This window comes from Haliotis rufescens, unplaced genomic scaffold (genome assembly GCF_023055435.1).
Source record: "Haliotis rufescens isolate VD_foot unplaced genomic scaffold, xgHalRufe1.0.p SCAF_5, whole genome shotgun sequence".
In the NCBI taxonomy this organism is placed as follows: Eukaryota; Metazoa; Mollusca; class Gastropoda; order Lepetellida; family Haliotidae; genus Haliotis; species Haliotis rufescens.
In genome coordinates, this window is record NW_025964223.1 from 38,527,034 (window position 1) to 38,545,549 (window position 18,516).

Sequence of the window (18,516 nt, forward strand, 5' to 3'; positions counted from 1 at the left end):
TGTATTGTCGAATATTGTATTATCATAACTTGACAATGTGCTGTTTAGGTCAATTGCTGGATGTGTTCCATGTCGAATAATTCTTTTCCTGGTTAGCTGAAGCATATACTGTAACGAGTTGATTCCAAAAGTAGAAACGCGAAGGTTTACGCTGAAATTGGTACGTACAGAACTAAATGTGAAATCAGTATAAAGACACGCAGGATCAATGAATAATCGACAAATATTATTGAGACACAGGTTTATGTTCAGCGTCACAAACGTTGAAATGGCAACACAGTGGGTCAATATATACAATATGTGTAGGCAGCAAGAAAAATCAGGCACTCTTGCAGAAGTCACTCATGAATGTCCAGAAATTGTCACAATCGAATGTCTTGAGTGAGGCACGTATGCCATTCTTGAACGCAGGAAAGTGTTGGCAGCAGGCAGAAAATTCGGTGTTATGCAATAGGTAACCCGAGGCAAGGGAGTTAACTGACTGTAAAATTCCAGTTTTCACCCTTGCCGAACTAGGCTGGAATTTCAGAGTTCGATCGTAGCGCCAACAGTGGTTAATATCTGGTAACAGTTACCTCGCGAAGCTGCTCCTTGAGGTGGTACTTCCCGGAAGTGAATCAACAACTGTAAACAAGCTCCTCACAGCGGAGCTCTCTATATCGAGATGACGAAGATGTGCAGCGCTGGGACAAAGCTTGGATTGTAAACAACAATGGGAAGTCACTCTAATTTACGAGAAACAACACAGAACACACGACATTTTTTCAGCATTTCAATCTGTTGCCACTAACAATCATAATACTACATCTTTTGCCACATAACAATACAATTCACACAGTGTTACATCAGTTTTCTTCATTTTGGGCAATATTGGAAACGATTTTAATTGCATAATGCATAGCCAGTGATTTTCAGTAATCTCTCCGTCAAAAGTTAGCTCCCTCTTATGTCCTCGATGCGTTTCGTGCACGTTTCAGTTCTATTGAATGTGACGTAATGGGATAAAATTTGGCATTACTGTTGTCAGTGAAGGGTATACGTACACGTGACTTAGATTGCAACAAATCGAAAACAAACACATGGCACCTTAGCAAAGGCTGAGATAGTGTCATCTGTGCCCAATATACAGGAGTAGAGATAGCAGTACTTGTGTTACAGTCTATCGTATGTTGTGTAAACGTCTGTTCAAACACACCTCACATCGATGACAACAATGGCAGTTGCTTTGTGGAGGAGTGTGTTTAGTGTAGGTATCATATGGTTCTATTTGGCGGCCCAAGTAATCGTTATTGAGGCGGAAACAGGTAAATGAAACTAATCGTATTGGTTCGCACATGCGCAGAAACACGTGTTAGAGAATGAACGAGTTGGGTTTAACAACGCTTGGATTTGCACTCAGCAATATTTCAGCTATATGACTGCGGTCTGTGCATAATCGAGTCTGGATCAGACAGTCCAGTGATTGACATCACGAGCATCGATCTTTGCAATTGGGATACGATGACATGCATCAAGCAAGTCAGCGAGCCTGACCACGCCAGGCATAGTCGCATGTTAAGACAAACATGAGTTGCTGAAGATCAATTCTAACTCGAATCTTCACGGTCCAACGCTTTGAAAGACAATCCAGTTGAAAGCATGGTGTAATACATATTATATTGAAACTTCTTTAGTCCCCGACCGCCTCCGTGGTCTAGTGGTGAGCCTGGAGAGCGAAGATCCGGGGTTTTTTAACAGAATATTCATACCAATTTCAAAACGGATAAAAGCTAAGATGTTAATCGCAGATGAGTATTATTTCATTACAGAGACCTTGAAAGCGAAACCATTCTCCTTCGCAAGTTACTATGGAGACCACATGGTTCTTCAACAAGCGCCTAAGAAAGCTGCAATCTGGGGCTATGCTTCAAAAGAAGGGGAGACAATTACATTGAACATTAGTGGTAAGGGACAGGTGCATACAACATCCTTTAATGGACCTATGGCAGCAACCCCTGTGTGGTCAGTTCAACTTCCTGCCATCGATGCCGGTGGGCCTTACAACATCACAGCGACATCTAGCGAGGGCAGCATTGGCTTAACTGATGTGTTGTTTGGGGACGTCTGGATATGTTCGGGTCAGAGCAACATGCAGTTTACACTCAATATGGTAAGTTGTGTATGAGACTAACCAGAGATCATACACCGATATATGGTATCTGGACTAACAGACATGTGTATAATTCAATGCATTATGTAAACACCATGAGGATCATTTACCTACCTACATTGTTGTATGGCTAGTGACATTAAATAAGATAAGTCATACTTTTCAAGGTTATAATATCTGTTATATATCAAGATGATATGAAACAACACTGTAACCTATGAACCCCACCTTGATCCAGTGGATAGAGCGTCTGATCGGAGAGATATTTACCATCCCCAAACATACAAACGTGATAACGTCATTAACATATAATGTCATTCTTCAGTTATGTGCTCGAAAAATCTAACTCTAGCGTCTCTCACAAACATTACCTAAACCTTGCATTTTTTCCTGCAATGTACCCTTTAGTATATATTACGCCCGAAGGAAAGTGACGTGTCTGTCGGACAGTGACAACAGTCAATATAGCTCCAACTGAAACATGTTTCTTAAACAGTGGCGTAACTACATATAGGCAAAACAACAATTGCCGACACAAATTGTTTCGACTTGCCTTTCGCGGCAATTGATCGGTCTGTCCGCTAGAGTAACAGTCCTTTATCAAAGGGAAGCTATTCTGAACCTAGTTTATGAGACGTCACGTTTGATTAGAGTCTGCCTGTCCTGTCACAATGTTACGAAGTGCAGCGACAAAACGAAGCAAGGTAACAATCTGGGCATATATATTTGGGACAAATCTAACTGTTTTAATTTGGGTAAAAAGTTCCAAGCTGCAGAGGTCTACAATGCCAGCCTAGTGTCCCCGCTAAATTGTTTCGCAATTTACATCTACAGTTACAAAACTTGTAAATTGCTTTAGCTACATGTACGCTACAGTTAGACACTAATTTTCAGTATACTAGACTATTCTTTTGATAACGATAGCAATTATCCCAGTAGTTTCTCCAGATTCCCGATGGTTAAATCATTTTTATCTGTTGGCTTTATCCAGCCGAGGAACCTATCCATTATATGATAATTATATCTATCAAGAGTAGTTTTACAGAATGGTTGTCTAGATGTTGGAAGTCGGTGCTTGGTCTAGTATTAGTTTAACGCGGATAAGATCAGCTTAATAGGGAACAAAGCTCAAACTAACGCAGGCTAAAGACGTGAACCACAGGAGCACTGGAGAAATTTACAGACAACAATCATGCCGAATTTAGGATTTGAACCAACGAACAAAGGATACTGGCGACGATTAACTCTGCGAATTGGTGGCGCCTTAGATGGCTGGGCCACAGATGCCCTAGGTGTTTTGGTATCTTTGACTATTAATGCAACCAAAATTAGTTCCTGATTTGGGGATTTTGAAAACCTTGTTGCCCAATTCACATTGCATGGTGCAGACAGTGGGTTTAAAAAATGTATTCTCATAGAAATGTTTTCCGTGTGTCACTGGAAAGTGCTACTGGTAATGCATCATTAGATGGTGCGATGTATTTAATTATTTCCAGGGCTTTAACAGTTCGGAAGAGGTCGCAGATGCTGTCAATCATCCCAACATCCGGGTGTTTACTGTGGCTTGGGGAGGGTCGTCGGTGGAACAATATGATCTTTTGAATGTCAATGAAACCTGGTCTGTACCTAATAATGGTAAGGGAATATGTTTAAGATATGAAAAGTTTGTGAAATATTAATATTTTCACAAAGCATCTGATCGTCACGCTGACAATCGGTATACACATTAATATACTACGTTTAACGGGTATCTACGCATAGGTGTGCGTTATTGCATGCTTGGCATGAGAGCCATCAAAAATGAGGATCTTGGTTGATTGTGTGTGTGTGTGTGTGTGTGTGTGTGTGTGTGTGTGTGTGTGTGAGAGAGAGAGAGAGAGAGAGAGAGAGAGAGAGAGAGAGAGAGAGAGTTGTCGTTTAACGCCGCACCCAGCAAAAGTACAGTCATATGGCGTCTGCCTGTACATTATTAAGATAATTCAGTGATTGATATTATGAACACCAATCCACATCTTCGGGGTACGATGACTCGCAATCAACCAAATCACCTAGCCATATTACCCTGCCAATGGGGTCCCTTCTCAAGACCAGCATAGATTGTTGGTGACCTATCCTAACCCGGAATGTATAAACGTATATGTTTTTACCATTTATAAATTGTAACTGTGAACTGTTTGAATAAACGGATAACATCAAAGTTGATTTCAAGAATCCGTCAATGGACCGGCTTGGTCGTACTTTTCGGAAGTCTGCTGGTTATACGGGAAGTACCTGTCGTCGCATCTCAAATACCCCATCGGCCTCATTGCGACGTCATACGGAGGAACCCGAGTGGAGGCGTGGTCAGGTCCCGATGTTTTCAAGCAATGTGGCGTATCAGCGATAAATAAGAACGGGGATGTCAACCCGAATTCACCCTCAGTTCTGTGGAACGCAATGGCCAGACCATTCGTGAATATGACCATATATGGAGCCATTTGGTATCAGGGTTAGTATAATGTTTGTCACTGCTCTTTAGATCTGTCTAAACAGGATTCTTTGGAGCATATACGTTTGTTCTCGATAGAGAATGAAAATAGAAATAGGCAAAATATTTCTGCATTTTTCATTGGTCGGAGATGAATTTCATTTGTAATGCCGTACCAAACTTTCCGGCACGTCCAACCATTCTCCCTGCTTTGTACAAACCTCCCGTAGATCAGGCAAAGAACAAGTCCAATTTGTACGTTACCGGACATAATACTAGTGTCTGACTGTTGTTGATTGCTGTTTGTTTGTTGTTTAACGCCGTATTCAACAATATTACAGCTACATGTAAATAATTGAATCTGGACCAGACATCATGAACACCAATCCAAACAAGCTCGGAAGAGGTCAACCAAGTCAGGAGCCTTGACCACCCGATCCCGTTAGTCGCCTTTTATGACAAGCATAGTCGCCTATTACGACAAGCATAGTCGCCTTTTAGGGAAAGCAAGGGTTCCTGAAGACCTATTCTACCCCGGATCTTCACGGGAATAGTGTCTGACTGGGATTTGTTACCCAAAGAGTGTTGTAGAATAAGAACCAGTTTGATATGTGTGTCAATATTCTGTGACCAGGTGAAGCCAATGCTGGATCTCCAACAATGGACATGTACAGCTGTATGTTCCCAGCCATGATAGATGACTGGAGAGACAAGTTCCACCAAGGATCAGGAGGACAAACAGACCCAGCTTTTCCTTTTGGATTTGTACAGGTTAGATTCGCTACTACTTTCAAAACTAGCGATTATCTAAAAAAGGCGTATGCCTTGAGCCCTGTTGAGATTGTGTGAAAAATTGTGTGGATTTCTTATGTCATGCTGGCGACCAGTGTGTTATCAATTACCGTTTCTCATCTTCAAATACCCTGGATATATATGAGGTATTTGGCCTTACGACAAACATTGTAGTTGAAATATTTGTTTTATTCTTGTGTTATTAAGATGTTGGCTATTCAATGTTAAATTAAATCAAGTGAGAAAAACTGGTTAATACAAATAAAAGAATCCCAAAAGATATTGGAACAATTTGAATTATTAACAAACAAAAACAAATCAATGTAATTTATTCTTTCAGTATCTTAAAATTGTTCATAATTATTATACTTCTCAACAATTCTCTTTCAAGATACCATATTTTTTTTAAACCGTTGTTAATAAGACCATCCTGTTGTAAGTGCAAGTTTCAAAATCGTTAGTAACGTTTGTCTTGTAAGAAATAAAAGCTCAATTAAAATATCTTTTGTCACTTCTCACTGAGGGGCGGTGGAGCAGCCTAGTGGTTAAAGCGTTCGCTGGTCACGCCGAAGACCCGGGTTCAATTCTCGAAATTGGTAAAATGTGTAAAGCCCATTTCTGGTGTCTCCCGCAGTGATATTGCTGAAATATTGCTAAAAGCGGCGTAAAACCATGCTCACTCACTCAATCCTCACTGAAAAGACAATTGTCCCCTTACAAATACATTTAACATGTGTGTATGTAGCTGGCACCATGGAGAGACAACGATACCCTAACTACCGGCTTCACAGACATTCGTTGGCATCAGACAGCTGACTATGGCTACGTCCCAAACGCCAGGATGAAGAACACCTTCATGGCGGTGGCCATGGACCTGCCGGACTTCTCGTCTCCGTATACAGGGTAAAGACCAACTTGTGTAGATTTCCTCTAAGATTGTATCACACACCAATATTCCGCATGCACAATGTACACATTATTTGTGAGGAAAAGAACATATTTATCATGGAATACCATACATGTCCGTTTCAGTATTCATCCCCGGGACAAGCAAGATGTGTCTATGCGTCTGTGTACAGCTGGACTTGCTGTGGCCTACAACCAAACTCGGTACTCCAAATTCAACGGTCCTTTACCTTCTTGGTTTACAATCTGGATGGCCGACGGCATTCTACAGATAGACTACGACAACAAAACAACAGTTCTGGAAATTAGATCAACAAGCGGTTTTGAGGTAATCAACATATAATGTCATACCATTGACCAGTGAAGATACCAGTTAAAAGTCTTGCCTTAAGAAGCGACTAAGCTTGTCGTAAGAGGCGACTAACGGGATCAGGTGGTCAGGCTCGTTGACTTGGCTGATGCATCTAATCGTTTCCCAATTGCGATGCTCATAATGTCTTTTTGTCAATCCCCGGATTGTCTGGACCAGGATCGATTATTTACTGATCGCCGTCATGTGCCTGGAATATTGCAAGTGCGACCTTAAACAACATACCAACAAACAAACAAAATATAACGTCAACTCCAGAGAACAAACAGTCTCAACTATCTGCCGAAACAAATTTCATTGGGCGTAAAGAGTAAAATAGTGATGGAATTATACAAATGAAAAATCAGTGATAACACCCGGTGTTCTCGAAAAGGGCAGGCATGTCCTGGTCTACCCGTAGCACCCGCCACAAACACCATTAGTGTGAAAAAGTAAGTGTTTGTTTGCTGCCTAAAGTCGCACCCAACCTCTCTCGCCATACGACGGCCTGCCTGTATACAACCAAGTCCTGACCAGACAATCCAGGAACAGGATAGCACGTTTACTGATTTAGTTCAAATTAAAACAACCAATACAATCATGACCTGGTAATAGTGACAACTTGTAAGGAATGGCAACTTAACATTGAAACGTAAATGATGGTTTCCTTCGACTGATTCTGATCAGGTGCTTACCTCACCTGACTAATGTCAATTTGTATGTGGGTTCATGTCATGATATGGTTGTTCATCGGAGTCATCGGTAAACATCTGTCACCATCTTCTCCCCAGAAACGACTGGACTAATGAAGCTTAAACAGTTTTTGTCCCTTAACAATGATGATATCAATGTCAGGGAGTTTCTATATGCCCTCCATGGCAGCCTTATAAATGTCTTAAGAATACAGATGAAAGTATCAGTATTTGTGCAGATAGCATCTGGATAACTGTTATGTGTAGGAGAAACCATGTCTCCGAGGGATCACAAGAGATTGTAAACCCTCACATGAGGGACGTTCCCGAATGTGAGGGTTTACAATCTCTAGTAATCTCGAGGAGACATGGTTTGTCCAACTTATAAACCGACTCATCGCATAGACAACGTTTTTAATTAAATAACTGTAATAAAAACTCCCAAATGTATAACCTGTATCGGAGATGAAATATCGCCTGCAGTCGTGAACTCGGTTCGATGAAACCGGTGCCATCAGCACGTGGGTTTCGCAACGGTGCGAAATCTGCACGTGCGTCTGGCAATGGCACGAAATCTAGATCTGCACGTGCGTCTCGTAGGCTGTTCGTTGTTTGTGTTCTATCAAGGGTTTACAATGATTGTAAGCCCTCCTGCGAGGTGTTACAATCGTTGTAATACCTTCTACGAGGTGTTACCACAATTTCAAAAACTCCACATCGAGTTACACAAACAGCCAGTAGGTTTATAATTTTTTACAATCCATCTATTATTTATGATTGCTTCGTGGTTGTCATTTTCAGATTACGTGCACAAACGTATCAAGACGTACATCTGGAGCCTCGGATGATACCAGCTGGTTCCCCCTTCCGATCACGTCGCATAACGCTACCTCAGTAACTCTTAACTACACCCAGATCTGTCCGTGGTCAAAAGCAAAGACTTTGTCTGTAATACGATACGCATGGCGTGAATCTCCGTGTCCCTTTAAACAGTGTGCAGTCTACAACAAGGAAAGTGGCTATCCCGCCCCACCCTTTATCAAAGGTATATATAGGCCAGATATGTATAATGTCAAACTTGTGAAATAAAATGTGGCAGCTTCTTTGTGTTGATCATTTTTTTAATGAACTAACAACTGACTGATGAGGTGAGGTAAAATGGGGTTTAATGTCGCATTCAAGATTAATGCACTTCAACAGCGACGTGTGTGTGTGTGTGTGTGTGTGTGTGTGTGTGTGTGTGTGTGTGTCTGCTTGTACTGATCTGGACTTATGCCGAATTAAGAGTGCTACCATGTCTAAGTTTAACATACAACAAACCCCACTCTCTAGCGTCGTTTAGTATGCTGCGGCCAAGGATCGAACAACCGACTCTCAGGACAGACGCTCTATCCACATGGTGCGGTGGTCCTTGTTTCTGTCATTGCTTATCATTTTATCTTATTCCGTTCTTTTGCTTTTTTACCGTTTAAGCCAATCACTACTCCCAAATCGAAAGTATTGGTTTCTAAAATTTTCTTCGTTCTGCGTGTCCATACCCTACCACAACCATCACTTTCACATAATGTCGTCACTGCAAATTACAGCAATTTACTATCAGGTTAAATCTGGATCTCTGTCTCCATATTCTCTTTATTCAATTCATTTGCCCTATCGAACAGAACGGTCGATAGAAGTGTCAGAACGTTTTACATTTATCTTGTAAGTATGTTTAACTTTCTTGAAGATAGTTTCACCTTGTAACACTTACCCGAGATTGTTAGTACAAAGTTCAAGCTGGCGGAGATAAGGCAGGGATCGATCTCATTGTGTGTTTCCTAGCGTCTTGTAGACGGCTGATGTGTGGTCAGTTCAACTTCCTGCCATCAATGCTGGTGGGCCTTACAACATCACAGCGACATCTAGCGCGGGCAGCATTGGCTTAACTGATGTGTTGTTTGGGGACGTCTGGATATGTTCGGGTCAGAGCAACATGCAGTTTACAGTTTCAATCATGGTAGGTTGTAACAAACAGAGATATAAACATTCAATGGTAGACTTGATTAAAAAGGTATACAATCTCATGTTGTGGTGTTCAGGTTTGTCTGCTTTCTACTTCAACGAAATATCAACATGGAGTCCATTGCTGTCTACTAGTAATAAGACCCGTGAAGATCCGGGGTACAATAGGTCTTCAGCAACCCATGTTTGCCGTACAAGGCGGATATGCTTGTAAGTAAGAGGCGACTAACGGTATCGGGTGGTCAGGCTCACTGACTTTGATGAACCATGCCATCCATCCCAAATGTGTTGATCGATGCTCATGATATCAATCACTGGATTGTCTTGTCAAGACTCGATTCTATACAGCCCGCCGTCATATAGCTGGAATATTAATATTGCTGAGTGCGGCGTAAAACAACAAACAAAACAAACTACTAGTCATAATGTGAGTTCCAGTTGCTATCCCTTTGTGCTAAGCAAGTGTCTCTCTTGTTGTTTTAATATTCCTACGTGTCAGTTCTGAAACATGAACCAACGAGGTATATATTGGTTGGGTCTTGTGGCAATTTGTTACAGATCTAGGTTCTCATAACCCTAAGAACCCGACTGAACAATAATCAATTATTCTAACTACAGCTAACTGTAACTGGTGCCTCAGACTATAAGTCATAGTGGTGATGTGAAACAGTTCTTATGGGTTTGCCAAAGTGATAGAGGTTTACAACCTAGTGTCATTTTGGTTTTCAATCCCGCTTCCGCACACACACCATCACATACCTGAAGTCCTGTTCTTAGTGACCTGTAATCATACTAACTCATTCGCTCTCTGAGTGTTCCAAGTGTTGTATAAATCAGTTATTCATGTTGTCTCCGACAGGGTTTCAATGCCACGGAAGAGGAGTTAGATGCCTTTAACCATCCCAATATCCGGGTATTTACAGTTGCCTTGGGGGCGTCTCCGTTTAAAGCATGGGATCTGTCGGGTATCAGTGAACCTTGGTCTGTTCCTAGTCCAGGTAAACACTTGCTATAGAGTTTCCTGGTCATACATTGCAACGCCATGCTCTATATATCAATATCAGCTCTTAGTTCTCTTGAACATATTCTTAAAAACTAATATCGTTGTTAGAATTTATCATTTTGATTTCCCCTCTGTCAGTGTGACAAATATGTCTTCAGTGATCAAACTAGTTTTAACTCTCTTCATCTTCTCACATCAAGATAGCATTGGTGGTTCCTATTGGTCGTACTTTTCGGATGTCTGCTGGTTATATGGAAAGTACCTGTCTTCACATCTCAAATACCCCATCGGCCTCATAGCATCACCATACGGAGGAACCCGAGTGGAGGCGTGGTCAGCTCCCAATGTTCTCAAGAAATGTGGTGTATACGATGTAAGTAATGTAAGCGATGTAAGTGATGCTGGTGATGTTTCTGGTATAGATCCAAATGCTGATTCTGTTGTGTGGAATGTCATGATGCGACCGTTCCTGAACATGACCATATACGGAATCATATGGTATCAAGGTAAAAACAAAACGATATTAAAACCGATCATACTGGCGTTGATTTTATATAGCACACACGCACACACGCACACACACACACACACACACACACACACACACACACACACACACACATTCGATGGATCCATTTCTTACCACTGCCTTTTATTCAATTCTTCATTGATCCTCTATAATGCTCCCGCTCAAAGTATTAATAAATCTATCATATGTGCAAAAAAATACGGGAGTTTTTTCACATACGTCATTGAGTACAAATTTGCAAACTCAATTCCCAACATTATTCTCTTCTCAATATTTTGTTCCAGGTGAGTCCGAGGCCACGCATCCTACATCAATGAACCGGTACAACTGTACGTTCCCCGCCATGATTGATGACTGGAGAGATAGATTCCACCACAGTTCCTTTGGTCAAACTAACCCGCTTTTTCCCTTTGGTTTTGTTCAGGTTTGCCTTTTTTCGTTCATGTATTTAAGAGGGTAGCCTTGTGGTTTAAGCGTTCGCGCATCACGCCGAAGACCCCATTCCTGACGAGGGTACAATGTGTGAAACCCATTTCTGATGTCCCCCGCCCTGATATTGCTGGGGTATTGCAAAAAGCGGCGTAAAACCATACTCACAAACTCACTCACTCATGTATTTAGGTACATCTTCTATGACTGTGACAACTTGAAATGTCAGAATACTTTATGCCACTTGCGTGTTCCGAGCATCGACCCTTGCAATTTCAAACTGGCAAATAATTTAAATCACGACAAAGATTTTCTGGGGGCATTGTGAATAACAACACCCACCAGAAGTTACACAAAACAGGGTTGTTCCGTACTCTACAAACCACCAACATGCTTATAAGAAATCAGATGGGCCAACTGTAGATGGTTGAAATATGTTAAGCCATGAAGATATTGTGAAATATAGTTGAATAACTCGCCTTCCGAAACTTTCACAGATCAGTATGTGGATTTGGCCTTTAATCAGACGTAGATATGTCATCATATTCACGCAAACAATTTGTGTCGAACAAAGAAATAGCATGTTGTCCATGTGATTTTGCATTCATGTATTCATTTATTCATTCTTTTTTATAAGCTTGCTCCATGGCGAGACAATAACGTCACTATGACTGGCTTCACAGACATTCGGTGGCACCAGACAGCTGACTATGGCTACGTCCCAAACGCCAGGATGAAGAACACCTTTATGGCGGTGGCCATGGACCTGCCGGACTTCTCATCTCCTTGGCAAAGGTATCATAAATAATTTGAACCCAGTACAATAAGTACCATAAAAAAAGGTGGAATGTCTAACAATTTGTAAGCCATATTGTTGTACAAATGTTATTTCTTTTTCAGTAAACCCTCACACCATTTCAAGTAGTCCCTGATGGTGCCTTTCCCTATGTGTGTCATTTTAGACTCGGTCCTCTGGACACTGGCCTTAATATGTAACAATCAGATAAGATATTGTGTGTTTTTGGATGTGCTTTTATTTTAGTATCCATCCCCGGGACAAGCAGGATGTGTCTATGCGTCTGTGTACAGCAGGACTTGCTGTGGCTTACAACCAAACTCACTTCTCTACACTCAATGGCCCCTACCCGTCTCATTTTACAATCTTGGCGCAAGAAGAAACCGTACAGATTACTTATGACAAAGTTCTGGAAATTAGATCGAAATCAGGCTTTGAGGTCAGTGACCATTGCTTCTTCGTGTTTTTTCTTTCTTTTGTCAACCAAACAATTGTTATATATTGCATATATTTCTCTGAAATGATAATTTTATTGGTGTGTATTGCCAATGGGTAGATGGTTCTTCTTAGATTTAGAATTGTGCACTGCCTGATGACACGGAATCATTGGCTCTGGGTTCCATTCGCTTGTGACGTATTACGATATATAGGGGATACTTATATTTTCTTGTCAAAAAGCATTTGATCCAGTGACCCGACAAAGATGAGTGGCACGTATATCACAATGGTTAATATATTACATTTATCATATGTTACCACATTACAAAAGTTAATTATGCATTATGTACATGCATTTTCTAAATGATCTTCACAATGTTTCTTTGAAAAATTATTGTATCATTAAGACAGTTCCGGCATAAAGTGATATTTCACCTGAGTGAGATATCAATGTAATATTTTCAGATTAATACTATATTTCATCAATAAATACAGATTTTCAATCTATCAATATCAAATAAGTATGATATTAGGTGTTCGCACATGGGAGAGCGTATCCTGTCCTGTGACACACATATCAAAACATGCACATTCAAGTCAATTGTTCATCTCACAAAACACTGAAACATGTAGTACAAGCCAAAATCCGACATAGTTTCTGTCACTGGTGCGTCAGATTTGGAAATGTACTCACCATTTCTTCCATAAAACCTTTCGAAAGCTTTTCTAAGGCCTTTTGTGTTGTTACCCCGGTCACACAACTTTAAGCAAGATTCGTGAGCCGACCTTCACAGAAAGAGTATGCGTGGCTGTACCTGAATGGTTGTGACATGTTGACTCCAAAGGCAATGTATATGTGGAATCTCACATTTAAAAGTTATGGAAAACTGTGTAATAATGTTATGAACATCTTCAAATAGTTCACAATTGGACTTCCTTTTCTTATTATCCTCCGCCCAACAAAGTTGGCGGGGGGTATAGAAACGGGCTCCGTCCGTCCGTCCGTCCGTCCGTCCGTCACGTTTCGTTTCCGGAGCATAACTCAGAAACCGTTCAATATTTTTTCATGAAACTTTGCAGGTCTGTCAAGCACATGCTAAACTGGTGCCTTTTGCTACTTAGAAATTTCAGAAATTTGTATTTTTTACGTTTCCATGGCAACAAGATGGACTTAGGTTATGTGAGGGTAGGGTTCGTTTCCGGAGCATAACTCATAAACCGTTCAATATCTTTTCATCAAACTTTACAGGTTTGTCAGGTACATGCTGAACTGGTGCCCTTTGCTATTTAGAAATTTTAGATTTTTTTATTTTTACACTTTTCCATGGCAACAAGATGGACTTAGGTTCTGTTAGGGTAGGGTTCGTTTCCGGAGCATAACTCATAAACCGTTCAATATTTTTTCATCAAACTTTGCAGGGCTTGTTTAGATTTAATTATGTCATTAATTCTGCAACAGGGGCGGGGGATTTAGCCACGTTAGTGGCAGCTCTTGTTTACACTTGCATGTTCAAGTATGTCGAATATGAGCGAATAAAGGTCGATTGTTAAAACTTCAAGTGGCAATTGAACAACATCTATGATGTCACCTGAGAAGATTTTGTAACGACACGTTTGTTCTGTCTTTATCTGTATCTCCTAAAATACAATTAGCTTGTGTTAAATACTGGCTTATGCTCAAATATTAAAACTGAAAACCTTAGCCTTTTCCCACAATTAGTCCAAAACAAGCATGTGTTGAAATCAACATGGTCAAATGCTAGTTCTCATTCATATAAAAATATATAACATTTTGCTAATTTCTAAACGAATGCCGACCCTTTAGTGAGTGAGTGAGTGACTATGGTTTTACGCCGCTTTTAACAGTATTCCAGCAATATCACGGCGGGGGACACCAGAAATAGGCTCCACACATTGTACCCATGTCGGGAATCGAACCCGGGTCTTCGGCGTGACGGGCGAACGCTTTAACCACTAGGCTACCCGACCGCCCCGTCGACCCTTTAGAGCAAATATGCCCTCAGTAATCCTAGGGATTTCAAGAGTTGCCTTTGGCCGTCATATTCGAGTTCTACTGCGACACATATAGTGAGAGTCAAAAGCATCAACCCGTTTGTTCCTGTAGCAATGCTGGAAATACACCAATACCTTGCTACAGAATTGCTGAATCCTTCGGTGGGACCAGCAGTCCCTGTTCTGTGCCATCACTCAGTGATGGCGTTTGAGAACTATTATCATGGTGTGTCTCCTGATCAAAGTTAATATGACAGCTGGTTGATGAAAAGTACAGACAAATATTCATAAGTGATGAATCAACTGACGAGTAAACTGTTTGAATCAGAGACCTTTCATTTTTATTGATTAAGTTGTGATTTCTCTAGTTATTGTGGTTGTTTTCCTTTAGGTGACATGTGTTCCATCCAACAGTTCATCACGACCAGATGATAATTCAGTATGGTTTCCAATGCCTATTACTTCACACGACCACACATCAGTGACCCTCAACTACAGCCAACTATGTCTGCGATCTAGAGACATGGTGGTGTCTGCAATACGGTACGCCTGGAGAGAGTCGCCCTGCCCCTTCAAACAGTGTGCTGTCTACAACAAGGACAGTGGATACCCAGGACCACCTTTCATTCGACATGTTAGGCAAAAAGATGTCTAATATTGAAATTATGAAATAAATTGCGTGCAAAATAACTAGAATGTTTGTTTTGTCTTAGTAATGGTGATGATATATACTTTTAAAACCAGGAATAAGATGTCAAATTTTGAAATTATGAAATAAATTGCGTGCAAAATAACTAGAATGTTTGGTTTTGAGTATAATCAATAAACAGCCGTGAGGCAATCTTTGTAATGGTGATGATCTATACTTTTAAAACCAGCAAACTACACTATGTTAATTTTGTATTATGTCTTTAGTATAACCATATCCAAACATAATCATATCAATTGGGTGTTCTATTTGCTGCAAATGATTTTGTTGTATAACACTGATTTTGAAAAAAATTCTACTCCGTATGTATGGGCACACTCGAGGAATGAATAAGTAAAAGCGAGATGTGTGAATGTGACTTGCGTCCAAAAATGACCGCTGTGGAATATCATACTGACCAATACGAGTGTCACTTGCATCAATTCCAATTGAGCTTTTCACCATGAAACTATTAACATTCAATAGAAACTTACAGAATAACATAAACAAAGTAAATATGTCATAAATGTGAATTCAACTTTGGATGCTTTTGATATGAAATAGAATAAAAATGGGTTCAGTTATAATGGGAGTATCATCAAACCACGCGTCAACCGTTTGGGTTTGGCGGTTGTTATCAACACCCAAACGAATATTAACAGTTTTACCCTAACCTAAGTACAGGTCACTCCCAAGATGGCCAGGGATAAGAGGGAGCAAGCACGATTAGTGAATGATCAATGCAATTGTCCCATTTGTCCCCTGTTCAGGTTTTTGTTATTTTGATAGGTAACAATGCTATGAAAACATAAATAAAAGCCACAAAGACACTCTTAATCATGAGAAGTCCATTCCGACTACACTAGGACGCAAGTCTACGGGACTACGCAGAATGTTGGTTAGACTTTTGCGCACACACTCTGCGGAGTATCTGCGAAACTAATTGTCCCTTTTATGGGACGAATTTGTTTTCTGACCCCGGGCGTCGGCACAAGCGTGGTGTTGGAAGACAAGTTATACATGCACATCCCATATGGTGACTGTTTTTCACTATTCATATTCCAATTTCATTCATAATGCCATACCATCAAAGTACTCCTAGATTATTCAATTATTATTTTTTGCATGAAACAAAGAAGGATTTTATCTGTCATCTTGCAGATTAAGCCTGTGTTCATTCGAAATAGGAACGGGAATAATTGATTATCATGAATATATATCATGCAGTTAAAAGTTATCCATATACATGTACACTGTAAAAGTATTCACTTTAAAGTCGTATGCGACATTCGACCTGCCCGATGCAGGTCCATTGGAACGAAATGTGTGTATAGGGTGTAACAGTTTTTGAATGTGGTAGGTTTGTCAAATATGATTATAAAAATAATTTCTTTTTAATTCCTTTCATTCAAAATGTTTTCAGAAATTAAATTATGCTTGAGAAGTAGAGCTGAAGTAGACCAAGGGAAATGTGACGTTACATGTAGGCTCTTCCTTTGAGCATGAATATACAGGAAATGCTGTGTAACAATTCTCTATGTTTGGATGTTGTCAGTTCTGCGTTCTGAGATACAGTGATGTAAGTATCTACTACAATTAACAAAACATGTAGATAATAAAGTAAAAAATAAACTCTCTGCTGGAATGTATGGTGCCAATTATTCGATAGGGTAAGACTCGTCTGAGACTCATTAGACTAGACGAATCAACTAGTTTTACCTGATGAAAAATAATCTGCCAGTTTTAAGTAACACTGCTATTACATGACAATTGAAATTTCTAACTATAGATAAATTAGAGAAAGTGACTACATGCATGTTATCCCTATAAATCAAAGCTGTCAATAAACTGTCAATCATATTAATAGGAGGCAACCAGTTCTAGTAATCAAGTTGTATTCAATCGTATATCAACTACAATTTGAAATACTTTATAGATACGCGTTTTTGAGGAGCGTACACACAACTAGTGAATAGTATTGCTCCGTGTGTGAAGGCGATAGTGAGACATAGTCACAAGTTGTACATACTTTGTATATCAGTGTACACGTTAAAACACTCGGCCATATATGTATGAACTATGAGACATGACACATGAAAACAAAATGAAATCACAAGTGAAGTTGAGGTGAAATGGTGTTTAACGTCGCGTTCAAAATATTGCACTTCTATATCGCGCGTGCGTGCGTGCGTGCGTGCGTGCGTGCGTGCGTGTGTGTGTGTGTGTGTGTGTGTGTGTGTGTGTGTGTGTGTGAGGCTGCTTGTACTAGTCCGAATTGATGCCGATATTATGGTGCTAGCCCACTGAGATACCATGCTCCAGGTTAACATGGATACCCCACTCAGAAACAGTATATTGACTTCGAGCCGACCAGTCCTTGTTTTAGCCCCTTAACACCGAACCTTCCGCTCTCCCGGTGGACACTCTACCACTGGATCAAGGAGGCGGTCACTACAAGTTAAGAATATTTAATAAATAATGCATACCCAAGAACAAGATAAATACATACATTAAACCAAGATAAATAAACAAATATAGTATCAATTACTACATTGTCACACCTTCTCTGTGTAAACTGATTATATATCACACCGCGATATAACTGTAAAATACTGTTAAAAGCGGCGTTAAAAAAAACTTACTCACTCACTGATTATATATAATACTTACGGCTGTTTAAATATCAGTGGAATAACTTGGATCAATAGATAGACTGAAGAGCACATAGAAGGTGTCTTCTGTTAGACTTGATTAAGGATCCAACTCTTCTGCAAATATCTACCAGCTCTTCAGTAATCCCACGAGCATGGTCCCGATATACAGCTCGATTAGATGGGGTTTCAGGGTGCGACAAGTTTCCGTATGGGACGAGTCCTTTTTCACATTAACCAGAACAGTTCAACACATGCTCTGAGACTTACAACTTCTATGGGTTTCCTATCCTCAACGTACATATTTCGACTAGTCCTCGTTTCTGTCATTGCTTATTATTTATTTTTTCCGGGTTTTTTGGCTTGTTTACCGTTTTAGCCAATCACCTCTTCTAAATCGATACTATTGATTTTTACAATTTCTTAGTTCTGCGTGTCCATACCCTCCCACGACTATCACTTTCACATAACGTCGCCACTGCAAGTTACAGCCATTTACTATCAGATTAATTCTTGATCTTTCTGTCTCCATGTTCTTTCATTCCATTCACCTATCATTAATTTACAAGATTAGTTCACTTTTTGAGTTGAGGTAAAACTAGTTATTTATGTA

At 40.2% G+C, this 18,516-nt stretch overlaps 2 protein-coding genes across 2 annotated transcripts; both read left to right on the forward strand.

Moving 5' to 3' along the window:
• Window positions 1–1,126: 1,126 nt before the first annotated feature.
• LOC124125319 (sialate O-acetylesterase-like) lies at window positions 1,127–8,458 on the forward strand. Its single transcript, XM_048383979.1, has 8 exons — window positions 1,127–1,304; window positions 1,809–2,149; window positions 3,646–3,784; window positions 4,359–4,637; window positions 5,251–5,387; window positions 6,154–6,311; window positions 6,441–6,642; window positions 8,157–8,458. Exons 1-8 carry the CDS (start codon window positions 1,205–1,207, stop codon window positions 8,442–8,444), a joined length of 1,644 nt encoding a protein of 547 aa, XP_048239936.1. The 5' UTR covers window positions 1,127–1,204; the 3' UTR covers window positions 8,445–8,458.
• Window positions 8,459–8,919: 461 nt separating this feature from the next.
• On the forward strand, window positions 8,920–15,219 carry LOC125373285 (sialate O-acetylesterase-like). Its single transcript, XM_048384284.1, has 8 exons — window positions 8,920–8,955; window positions 9,187–9,351; window positions 10,216–10,354; window positions 10,560–10,865; window positions 11,173–11,312; window positions 11,955–12,112; window positions 12,360–12,552; window positions 14,956–15,219. Exons 1-8 carry the CDS (start codon window positions 8,920–8,922, stop codon window positions 15,217–15,219), a joined length of 1,401 nt encoding a protein of 466 aa, XP_048240241.1.
• Window positions 15,220–18,516: the final 3,297 nt, after the last annotated feature.

Excerpts from the sequence above, each read along its gene's own strand:
- LOC124125319 (XM_048383979.1), top strand. The coding sequence starts at position 1,205 with ATGACAACAATGGCAGTTGCTTTGTGGAGGAGTGTGTTTAGTGTAGGT. Across the intron at positions 2,150-3,645 it reads TGCAGTTTACACTCAATATG|GGCTTTAACAGTTCGGAAGA; the intron begins GTAAGTTGTGTA and ends AATTATTTCCAG. Across the intron at positions 3,785-4,358 it reads CTGGTCTGTACCTAATAATG|AATCCGTCAATGGACCGGCT; the intron begins GTAAGGGAATAT and ends GTTGATTTCAAG.
- LOC125373285 (XM_048384284.1), top strand. The coding sequence starts at position 8,920 with ATGTCGTCACTGCAAATTACAGCAATTTACTATCAG. Across the intron at positions 8,956-9,186 it reads TTACAGCAATTTACTATCAG|ACGGCTGATGTGTGGTCAGT; the intron begins GTTAAATCTGGA and ends AGCGTCTTGTAG. Across the intron at positions 9,352-10,215 it reads AGTTTACAGTTTCAATCATG|GGTTTCAATGCCACGGAAGA; the intron begins GTAGGTTGTAAC and ends TGTCTCCGACAG.